At 37.3% G+C, this 12,319-nt stretch overlaps 1 protein-coding gene across 3 annotated transcripts in view; it reads left to right on the forward strand.

Annotated features, from left to right (window-relative positions):
- PRIM2 (DNA primase subunit 2) overlaps nucleotides 1-12,319 on the forward strand; it is a 338,917-nt gene that overhangs the window by 213,689 nt on the left and 112,909 nt on the right. For all 3 annotated transcript variants that reach the window (XM_046006195.1, XM_046006194.1, XM_046006196.1), the window contains exons 9-10: nucleotides 1,448-1,520; nucleotides 6,350-6,535. In XM_046006195.1, the coding sequence (XP_045862151.1) occupies nucleotides 1,448-1,520; nucleotides 6,350-6,535 (259 nt within the window). The remainder of the gene's footprint in view (nucleotides 1-1,447; nucleotides 1,521-6,349; nucleotides 6,536-12,319) is intronic.

Below are 12,319 nucleotides of genomic sequence, written 5' to 3' on the forward strand. Positions count from 1 at the left end.
AACTCTTGGGAGGGAAAATCTGCATTTTGAACAGTCTCCTAACCAGTGACTGCAGCATCCCAAGATACTCTAGTTTTGCTTCATAATTCATACCCATTGTTTAATCAGCAGATGGACTGATTGCAAGAATTGTAGCCTTCCTACAGAGAATCTTGAGTGTGCATATTGTTCAGCAAGAATCTGTACTGAGCAGGTATTAAGCAGAGAGTCTGGAATTCTTTATGATTGTAATGATGCTTTACTCCAGAATTTCCCTTTAGTTGTGGATCTGCATAAACCTTGGTTTGATTGTGGTTTTCTATGTAATCTAGCAGCTGTTGTTCGTTATGTCATACCTGAATGTCTGCCTCTGAATCAGGGTTGATGGAGGTGGGCATTGTGTCAAGGAGCTGATAATTTACAAAGGTAGATGTCTTTAGATAGTATATACCACGCTGTATTTCCTAATTTGTAAATAATGCAACAGGAAATTATTGCACGGAAGAGGATGGAATGGTATAGTGAAGAAACAGGGAATGGAGAATTAAAAGGCGGAGTTCCTACTTCACTGACTTCCTTTCTGATCTAACAAGTTTCTAACTCCTCTGAGCCCGCATTTCCTCATTTGTCAAATATAAAATAAACATACTTTCTCAGGGTTGTTGTGAGGATGTAATTAGAGGATATACATAAAGACTCTTTACTCGTGTAAAGTGCTGTTCAGATGTCACTTGCTTTGATAAACAGTGATTGCCATATGTCAGGTCCTTGAACAGAAATTAGTTCAGGGGTGCCTGGGTGGTGCACTTGGTTAAGCTTTGGACTCTTGATTTTGGCTCAGGTCTTGATCTCAGGGTCATGAGATCCAGCCCTTTGTGGGCTCCGTGCCCCATGCAGAGTCTGCTTGAGATTCAGTCTCCCCCTCTGCCCCTTCCCTGTGCTTACACGTGCTCTCTCTCTCTCAAATAAATAATCTTAAAAAAAAAAAAAGGAAATTATTGCAGGCTAGACTTCCTTCAAGACTGCAAAACAGGCATTATTGTCTCCATTTGACAGATAAGGAACTTGGGATAGAGAGAGTTTGCGGAACTTACTGAAGGACCTATGTTAGTAAGTGATGGTTCCTCATTTAAGCTCCAGTTTATTCTTTGCTGTGCTGCCGTGCTATTAATAAGGGATCAGTTGTAGAGATTTGAGCTTTAACAACAGTTTGCATTATGCTTATAGAAATAAAATGTTACACTAGGAATTAGGAGATCCAGACAGTCACTATATTTTTGTATTACTTTTGGGTAAGTTATTTAAGTATATTCTATTAAATACCTCTAAAAAACTTGGCTGTGTTTCTGTTTAAGATTGATATGTAAAATGTCTTGTTGTGATTTTAATCTGTATCAGAATAAATTTCCTTTGAAGTGATTAAAATATATCATACAAAACCCATTTTAATATTTTCTTTTTATTTTAGTCATTCTTACACTGGTCAAGATTACAGCACACAGAAAAATGCTGGGAAGATTTCTTTGGATCAGATTGATTCGGTAAGCATCACATCCTTTTAATAAAACTTAGACCTTTGTCAATGAGGAAGCACAGATTTTCTTCAGAGATTATTTTGGGGTGAGAAGATGGGAGATATTGTCATTTCATTGCTTGCCAGTCATTTTTAAAGGAGATCCTCTATGTTATACATGTGATTTTTTTTTTTTTTTGAGTTACAGAAAAACCAAACTTAATTAGAAAATTATTTGTATTGTGATAGAATTTTTTTTTTTTTTTTTTTTTAAGAGGGGGAAGCAGGGTCAGGGCAGAGGGAGTGGGAGAGAGAGAATCTAAAGCAGGCTCTCCAAGCCCAGTAAAGAACTGATGGGGGGCTTGATCTTATGACCCTGAGGTCATGACTTGAGCTGAAACCAAGAGTTGGACGCTTAACTGACCAAGCCATGCAGGTGTCCCTGATAAGCAGATTTTAAGCATTTATTTCAAAGGGGAATTCTTTTAATTGATGGTAGCTGAAAAGTGTTTGTGTGTTTGTATTTTAATATTTTATACATTGAGGGGTACCTGGCTGGCTCCTTTGGAAGAGCATGTGACTCTTGATCTCTGGGTTGTGAGTTTGAGCCCCACATTAGGTGCAGAGATTACTTAAATATATAAACTTTAAAATAAATTGAATGAATGAGTGAATGAGTGAATGCCTACCTACCTACCTACTAACCGGCCTACCTACAATCCTTACATACTGAGAAAAGGAGAAATGGAAAATACTAAGTGTATTAGTTTGCTAGGGCTGCTATAACAAAATACTATAGACTGATGCTTTAGAAAACAGAAGTCTATTTTCTCACAGTTCTGGAAGCTAGTATCCTGAGATGAAGGCGTTGGCACATCCAAGGACTCTTTCCTTGGATTTTAGATGGTCACCTTCTTCGTGTGTTCTCACGTGTTTTTCGCAGCATGCTCCTGGATCCCTGGTGTCTCTTCCTCTTCTTGGGACACCAGTCACCTTGGATTAGGGCCCCAACCCTATGGCCTCATTTAACCTTAATTAACCTCTTTAAAGACCTCATCTCCAAATATAGTCACATTCTGGGATCTTGGGGCTAGGACTTCCACATATGAATTTTGGGAGATTACAGTTCATTTCATAACACTAAGTATAGGCCCCTATGCTTGTATTGCCTCTAGATTAGTGGACAGCTCATTTCAACTTCACTTTGTGGTTCTGTAGTAGAAGGAAAGAGTAGCATACTTTACTAAAATTTATAGAATTTCTCTTGAATGCATTGTAGAATTTCTGCTCTGTCCCAAAAAGGGAAACCACACCAGCCATAAATAATCTTTGTTTAGACAGTTACCAAATTATTTACAATAAATTAAAAATATACTGACATTTAATGCTTAGACACAAGAAAAAGGTGAATAGGGAGAGACCAGGAGTTTTTAGAGACCAGAATGAATAGGTTGTCTTCCTGTTTGGAAAAATTATAATCAAGTACTTGCAGTTATTATGTTTAGAAATAACAATAAGTTTGCCCACTTCATACAGTTGAATTGGAATTTGTTCTTAAGGATGCTGCATTCTTTACTTTTCTCTAACACTTCTTCCCTGCCATATGATTTATGTTTTTATTATATGAATGGTTAGAAGTTAACTCTATTCCTAATTCTTTTAAGATGTTTTCCCATTCATAAGCAACTATGAACTTCCGTGGATACTGTGGGAAGGCATAGAAATATAATCATTAATTCATTTGCTGAATATATATCAATTATGTACCAGCCTCTGTGCTGTGGGTGCAGAGGTGAATGAAACAAAAAATTCCTCTCCCTTCATGGACCTTACTTGAGGGAGGTAGACAATGTAGTAAATAATAAATAAGCAATGTAATGATAAATTATCTTAAGTTGCTATGATGATCCTATCTGTGGGTTTCTGTGTGAGACCCTGTGCTAAATTGATAAAGATACATCTTTATCTGACCTCTTCCTCATTATATTGTCTCATTCATTAGCACCCCCTTGATATCCTGTTTCTTCTTCAAATGTTTTTAGATTTTTCTTCTAACTAAAATCTGACTCCCTCAAGGGTACTATCCCTCCTGTGGCCCTCTCAAGTAGAGGCTGTCCCTCCCCACACCCCGGCCTTCCACCATCTTAATTTGATATGAGATGAATGTCTTCCTTGGTCTGTAATACCATTTCCAAATCATTTCTCTGCCTTCCACTGGCAAAGCTCCAGCTCCTTTAGAGCCCTGTAATCCCATTATGTCACCTGATAGTTATCCTTGTTGCTGGTGCCCCCACCTCCTGCCCTCATCCACTGGTGACTATAGCACGCTGGCATGGTCTCTTGCACTAGCACTACTCTTGTTACTGTTCCTGGCCTCTGCAATATCCATGTTAATAATTCATCCATAACCTGGTCTTATAATTCCTTTGCCTGCTCAGTATCCACAATCATTTTTCTGTCCCGTTGTTGCCAACCCTAGACCCTCTGTTTTAGATTTCTGTTATTTTGACTAGTCCCAAAGTCTCTTTTAAGTGTCTTCCTTGCTTCTCTATATAGTCTGTTCACTATATAACAGCCAGAGTTCTCTTTGTTTATCAGATCATGTCAATTTTCTGACATACCCTCTATTGAGTTTCCATCACATCTAGACTAAAATCCAGACTCATAACCATGGCCTATAATGCCATGTACACTTAGGATTCTAACTTCTTCTCTGTTCTGGCCTGCTCACATGTTCCAGCCACTGGACCTTCTTGCTGTCTCTTGAGCAGACCATGTTCATTCCTTCTCAAGGTCTTTGCTTTTGTTTCCTTTACCTGGATCTCATTTCACTAGACTCCTACTTAAAATATACATCTTAGTGCAATGAAGCCTCAAAGAGGCTTCACTGGCTACCTATATTAAAGCATTCCTCTCCTTTTTATACTCAATCCCATAACACTATTTCCAGGGCTTTTGGAATTATCTTTATTTATGTCTGTGTTCACTGTCTGTCTTTTCGCATTAGAATATAATAAGTTCCTGGCACTGCTGGTTTCCCAGAACTGTACACAGAGTAGTGTTCAGTTGATATTTAGTGATTGAGTGAGTAAAAAGTGTTTAAGGAATTGTGCCAAAGGAAGCTGAAGTTGAACTGAGTCTTAACAAATGGCTTGGCTTTGAGTAGATGGCCTGGGGAGGAGGAGGGGTAGTACCCCAGGCAGGGTCAATGGAGTGACAAAAGTGAGAAGATACAAAACATGACGGTGTGGTCATGGAATAATCTAGCTGACTGGGGCAAAGGGTTTATATTGGTATAGTAGCATACTGGCCTTCTTTACCCCTCACAATGCTTCCATGGCACTTGATTTATGCCTTTGTTAGAGCTCCCATTATAATTGATTTATGAGAGTTAACTTGTATAGTAATGACTGTTTCCTTTTATTTCACTTAAGTGAATTAAAGGGGAAAATTATATGTTACTCTTCTTGTTTCCCAAACCACCCAATACCTGTTTGTTCTGTTACATATAATTGAAAAGTAGTTAGTTACAGACATTGACAGAACCTTGCCTGTTCCTACTAAGGATGTTAAATTTCAGTGGTGTTTTTGGATTGGAACAAAGTTTAAGAAAAATAATTCGGTAATAGTATGAAGGAACAAGAAGAAGAAAGGCATGAAAACAGTCCTGGCAAGGCAGGATTAGAGGCCTGACTGGACTAGGTTGGGGATGGAAGAATTTAAAGTTGTTAATATGAGAGGTTGAAGAAACTGAATGTTCTCTACAGGGAGCAGCAAAGAGAAACAAAGTTAGACCTGCTCCCACTTTGGCAAAGTTGAACTTGCCAAGGATTACATGAGGGGGTGAGAATTTAAGTCTTGGAAGAAGGATATGGAGAAAGTAAAGAGAATGCAGCTGAAACCATAAATGGAAAAGTTGTTCTTTTTTACTATTGATTTCTTTAATACATTTTTTTTGAACTTACCTTTTGAGAACAATTTCTCTTACTTTTGTATTCTTCTTTGTATTTAGATTATTCTGAAATTTCATCTGTGATTCAGCAACTGTGTTTTTGCACAATTATCCCAGGGAAATGAAATTTCATATTAATACAAAAACCTATACATTGATTAATTTGGAATAGCCCCGAGCTCAAAGCAACCCAGCTCCTTTAACAAGTGAATAGCTAAGCAATTTGTGGTACACCCCTGCCATGGAATATTATCCAGCAATTAAGAAGGAACGAATGCCCGATATTTGCAACAAATTAGATGAATTTTGTGGGAATTATGCTGAGTAATAAAGCCAAAATATTATAAACTATATATTATAGTAGTTATATATGTATATTATTATTATTATAGTTATATTAATACTCTTGAAATGACAAAGTTATAGAGATGAAGAACAGATTAGTGGTTGCCCAGTGTTAGAGAATAGTAGGGGCTAAGGTCTCTAAGACTAGTGGATTGTATAAATGTCAGTTTCTTGGTTGTGATAATAGTTTTGCTAGATATTACCTCTGGGGGAAACTGGGTGCTTGTTACCTCTTTGTATTATTTTCTTACAACTGCATGTGAATCTAGTTATCTCAAGAAGTTTAATTAAAAATAAAAATAAATAGGTGAAATACATTTTAATAATACATTTTATTCAACCCAGTATATCCCAATTATTTTCTTCTCAACATGTAATCAGTATAAAAATGTTAAGAGAACAGTTAGTCTGTAATTATAGTAAATAATGCTTCCTTATAATTTTTGTTTTTGTTCTAATAAGAATGAATTTATAATTTGCAAATTAGATTGGATTTGTAACAGATATTGTGAGAGACCTGGTAAATCTTCCACCTAACAAAAAACTCTTCTGTCTTGTAGCTTTCTACCAGATCCTTCCCACCTTGCATGCGTCAGTTACATAAAGCCTTGCGGGAAAATCACCATCTTCGTCACGGAGGCCGGATGCAGTATGGCCTCTTCCTGAAGGGCATTGGTTTAACACTGGAACAGGCATTGCAGTTCTGGAAGCAAGAATTTATCCGAGGAAAGATGGACCCAGAGAAGGTAATTTTGAAAAATCAGAGCGGTAACTGAAATTTTAATTTGATTTGAAAACTAAAGGTCTCTTGTCTATTTTTAAAATAACTCTGAGATGTAGTTGAAAATTCTGAAAGATAAATGTGTCTACAATTTCATACAGGTAAAAAGAAACTCCTGTATTACTCTAATAGATGCTAAACAAAAGATTGAGAAAGTTTAATTTGAAGGGTAAGAATGAAACAGCAATGTAAGATGTCTGATAATGCTTTAAGAAGGGTGTGATTCATTGTAGGTGTACAGTCAGGTGTCATTATAACACTGAAACTGGGTTCTGAGTTTTATTTCTGTAGGAAGGTAGTATGTGTGGATATAACATGCTTACATAAATAGTGTTATTTTCAGGCCGAGGAGATATTGAGAACAAATAAAACAATTTTAGCTGTTTTGTATTGTGTTATACAGATTCTGACATTGAGCATTTTTAGATAGACATTTATCACTAGAAACCTGAGAGCTGTTTTTTAGTCTATGCATAGTATTCAGGTTTCCATTCCTATTCCTTATTTCTCTGTAGTGGTACTAGCTAATAACATTTTATTTTGGAAATATTTTTTTTTGTACCTTCTGTGCCATGAATCAAGTTTTTAAATGCTTATTTCTTGGTTTGCTTCTTCCTAGAAAAGATAAATTATAGAACAAAGAGTATTTACCAACTAAATTTTATAATGATACTTAATTATGTCTTCTATTAGTTTGCTAGAGCTGCTATAACAAAATACCACAGACCGAGTGCCTTAAATAACAGGAACTTATTTTTTCACAGTTCTGAAAACTGGAAGTCTCAGATCAAGGTGTTGGCAGATTTGGTTTCTCCTTAAGCCTTTTTCCTTGGCTTCTAGCTAGCTAACTCTCTTCTCGGTCTGTCCTCTTGTGGCCCTTTCTCTATGTGTTCACTTCTCTGATCTTTCTTCTTCTTTTTATAAGGACACCAGTCGTATTGGGTTAGAGTCCCACCCTTACGACCTTATGTAGCCTTAATTACCTCATTTTTATTTTTTTTTAAAGTTCTTATTTAAGTTGACATACAGTGTAATATTCATCTCAGGTGTACAATATAGTGACTCAACACTTCGTACATCACATGGTGCTCATCCCCATCACCTGTGTCACCCTTTCCCCCCCCACCCCCGCCACCACCACCTCCCCTCTGGTAACCGTCCATTTGTTCTCTGTAGTTAAAAGTCTGCTTTTTGGTTTGCCTCTCTCTCTTAATTACCTTTTCCAGTGTTCTGTCTCCAAATATAGTCACATGTGTTGTTAGGGCTTCAACACATGACTCTAAGGAGGATACAGTTCAGTTTATAACACATCTCTACCTTTATATTTTTTAACAAGTTCAGATTCTTTTAATATATTACAAAAAACTCAATTTTTACAGGTTTGTGTGGTTTTTTTTTAAGATTTTATTTTATTTTTTGACAGAGTGAGAGAGGGAACACGGACAGGGGGAGTGGGAGAGGGAGAAGCAGGCTCCCCACCGAGCAGGGAGCCTGACGGGGGGCTCAATCCCAGGACCGTGGGGTCATGACCTAAGCTAAGGCAGACACTTAATGACTGAGCCACCCAGGCACCCCTTGTTTTTTAAATTGTCTATTGATAATATCCACAGAATCTTAAATTTATCATTTAATAGTTTTCTTTAAAAACAATTTTGAATAATATTCCTTAGACCTCTATTATATAGTTCTTTTATTTTTAAGGTAATATTTTGATTATGGAAAATGTGAAAAATAGAGAAAAATTTAGTTGCCAATTCCCCATTCAGAACTAATTATTTGTCACTCTTTAGCCTTTCTCTCTAGTGTAGATAGCTAGCTAGATCAATGTGGTCTCCCCCCCCCCCCCCATTTTAAAAGTCAGCATTTTATTATGTTAATTTCCCCAGGTTTACAGTAACTTTTGAAAATACTTGGATTAGTTGCATGACAACATATTCTTTGAAAGTATTAAAAATTTGTTTAATCATTCCCCTATTACTGAGCATTTCATTGCGTCTGTCTGATTCTGTCATAAATGTTATTGCAACCAATATCCTGAGCACATAAATCTTTGATTATAGTTCTGATTATGTCCTCTGTATATATATTCACCAGGGAGTAAATTTACCTGGGAAAACCTATACATAGCTTTAAAGTTTTGATGTATGTTATATAAAAGGACTGTTTGAAAAGGTTTTAAAATTAGACTCTCATCAAGCTTTATGACAGTCTTGCTCTCTCACTGATATCATTATATACTATTATTTTAAAATAGTTTTTTATCTTTTTATTAGGAATTTGGTGTACTAAGTAGGCAGATGTATTAGGGTTCTCCAGAGAGACAGAATCAAGAGAGAAAGAGAGAGAGAGGGGGCAGGAAGAAAAGATACTTGTTATATCCAGTGGCTCATGTGATTTGGGAAGCTGACACATCCCCAGATCTGTGGTCAGCCTCCTGCAGACAACGGAGAGCTGATAGTACAGTTGCAGTTGGAAGACTGGCCTTTGAGACTTAGGTAGAACCAGTGTTTTAGTTTGAGTCTGAAGGTAGGAAAAACCCATGTCCCAGCTCAAAACAGTCAGGCGGGAGGAAATTCTATCTTACTCAAAGGAGGGTATGTCAACCTTTTTATTTATTCAGGTCTTCAAAGGAGGATGAGAACCACTGACTTTGGGGAGGGCAGTCTGCTTTACTCTGTGTACCATTTGCTAATCTAATCTGGAAGCACCCTGATAGACACACCCAGGATAATGTTTGACCAAATGTCTGGGCACCCTGTAGCCCCATCAAATTGATACCTAAAAGTAACTGTCACAGTAGTTAAATATTTATGAGCTGTGGAGAAAGTTAGGCCATGGTTTTGGAATGGAAAGAGAGAAAAGTTAAGCTAGCGTTTTAGCTTGGTTTGTGCGGTGAACTAAGAGGGGAAGAGGATGGTGAGAGAAGGGGAAACTTACTCTGAGTGCTTGGTGCCTGTTCATTGAGCACCTTTTTTAATGTGTATCTGGGATGGCCTGTGTATTAGTGTCCTGAGTATTTGTTTTCAAACCTGTGTGTTTGAAAAAAAAATTAAATGGGCTTTTTTATTTTATAATGTTAAAGTAGTTTCCTCAAAAATTATTGTAAAAGAAAATCAATAATTTTTACCTTTCTGGATTATATATTGTAGTCTGTATTTTCATTAGCTAATTATTGATTACAGCAAATATATTATCTTGACTGAGGCGTTTAAGTTACACTTATAATTAACTGTTTCTGTCTAGTGTACTGTTAGAGTCTGTATTTGTAATTTTTAAAAAGATTTTATTAATTTGAAAGAATGAGCAAGTGAGAGAGAGAGAGACACACATACACACACAGAGCACGCGCAAGCTGGGGGAGTGAAAGAGGGAGAAGCAGACTCCCCACTGAGCAGGGAGCCTGATTTGGGGCTTGATCCCTGGACACTGAGATCATGCCCTGTACCAAAGTTGTGCTTAACTGACGGAACCACCAGGTGCCCCTAGAGTCTGTATTTGTAAATAAATGTTCATGTTCTTCTCAATTATTATCTTCTCTTACATATTTTTGCAGTGAAATGTCGTTTAGTATCCCTTAGTTTATTATAATGTTCTCTTCAGTTTAATTATTGTTCCCATTTATTAAGTAACACATATAATTATTAAAAATTTTAGGGGTGTTTGGGTGGCTCAGTGGGTTAAGCCTCTGCCTTCAACTCAGGTCATGATCTCGGGGTCCTGGGATCCAGCCCGCATCCAGAGCTCTGCTCAGCAGCGAGCCTGCTTCCCCCCTCCCACCCCTGCCTGTCTCTCTGTCAAATAAATAAATAAAATCTTTTTAAAAATTTACTCCTTTTAAGAATTATGGAAAATTGATAGCTTACTATACTGTTTACAGGGAATGATTTTGAACGAAGCATGTTAGGCATTTTTTGTAGTGCTTCAATGAAAGGACTTCGGTGTTAAACCTAGGAATTATTTGGAACAATCACGTCTGTTGAATAGCTTATTTCCTGACAATGCAAGAAATGTGTTGTGGTGATGTAGTCCATTTCAGCTGAAATTCTTCTGTGCTATTGCTTTCCAAATGACCAGATGTGTGATTTCTTTCTCTTTATGCATATGTCCTCGTTGTACCTTATTTGAGATACATTGCTTCTGGCATCTGAGCAAAAATTATGGGTACTTAGCCATTACTTTTGAAGCCGCAGAGAAACTAGTTGTGCCTCCAGCAGGTTGGAGCTGCAACATTGTTGCCACTGCCAGCTTCCCTAATTGCACTGCCTAGACCTATGTATTTCTTGTTCCTAACTCCTTTCTAAAAAATAAGCTGTTCTGTTCTTAGTCAGTTGACTAATTAGTATCTGTTTCTTTCTCTCATCTTCCCTTGCTTGTGTTTGTTGCGGATATTCATTTAGTTGTTGTTCAATACTATGAATACTTTTCTATCTAACATTATGCTTCATGTTGGAGGAGAATTTGAGAGTAAAATGACTTAAATCTGTATGTAGTAGTTTTGTAACTGTCATCAAGAGTATAAGTATTAAAGTAGCATGTCCCTAGATATCTTTTATTCAGGTTTAGTAATTTTTGTATTATAATCTACAATTCTTATTTTCTCTTATAAACATTTTTGAATAGTAGTGATGTGATTGTGGAAGCAACTTAAGGTTCTCATGCTCACTGTTAGTTATTTTTTTATTAGGAATTCAGTGTCTTAAGTCAGTGCCCCTGTGTATAGAAAACATAGCCATCTGTCTGTAAAATATTTATTCAGAGGTATTAGTTTGGATTGGTTATTTCCCTGTTCTTTTAAAACTTTTTTCAGACTAACACACAGTCTCTAGTAACAACAACAACAACAACAGCGCAGAGATGCTGCCTTATATAGCTGCCAGTTCCTTGGTCCTACCAGATTATACGCTTCCAATTTGAGGCCCTTAGCACTACTTCATATTTACTGTTTATTTGTTCGTTTATTATCTATATCCTATGGTTAGAACAAAGAATGGCTAAAATTAACCACTCAGGAAAGGATAGACATTGGCAAGGATGTGGAGAAAGAGGAACCTTCTCACCCTTGTAGGTAGGAAGGCAAGCTGGTACAGATACTTTGGGAAACAGTGTGGAGGTTCCTCAAAAAGTTAAAATAGAGCTATCCTATGACTCAGAAATTACACGACTGGGTATTTACCCCAAAGATTCAAATGGAGTGATCTGAAGGGGCTCATGCACCCCAATGTTCATAACAACAATGTCCACAATAGCCAAACTTATGGAAAGAGACTAGATGTCCATTGACAGATGAATGGTTAAAGATGATGTTGTATACACACACACACACACACACACACACACACACACACACACACACACACACACACACTGGAATATTACTCAGCCATCAAAAAAAATCTTGCCGCTTTCAGTGATGTCAATGGAACTAGGCGGGTATTGTGCTAAACAAAATAAGTCAATCAGACAAAGACAATTATCATATGATTTCACTCATATGTGGAATTTAAGAAACAAAACAGAGGAGAAAGGGAGGGAAAAATAAAACAAGATGAAATCAGAGAGGAAGACAAACCATAAGAAACTCTTTAACAGGGGCGCCTGGGTGGCTCAGCGGGTTAAAGCCTCTGCCTTCAGCTCAGGTCATGATCCCAGGGTCCTGGGATCGAGCCCCGCATCGGGCTCTCTGCTTGGCTGGGAGCCTGCTTCCTCCTCTCTCTCTCTGCCTGCCTCTCTGCCTACTTGTAATCTCTAT

The sequence above is a fragment of the Meles meles genome, chromosome 5, assembly GCF_922984935.1.
Source record: "Meles meles chromosome 5, mMelMel3.1 paternal haplotype, whole genome shotgun sequence".
Lineage (NCBI taxonomy): Eukaryota > Metazoa > Chordata > Mammalia > Carnivora > Mustelidae > Meles > Meles meles.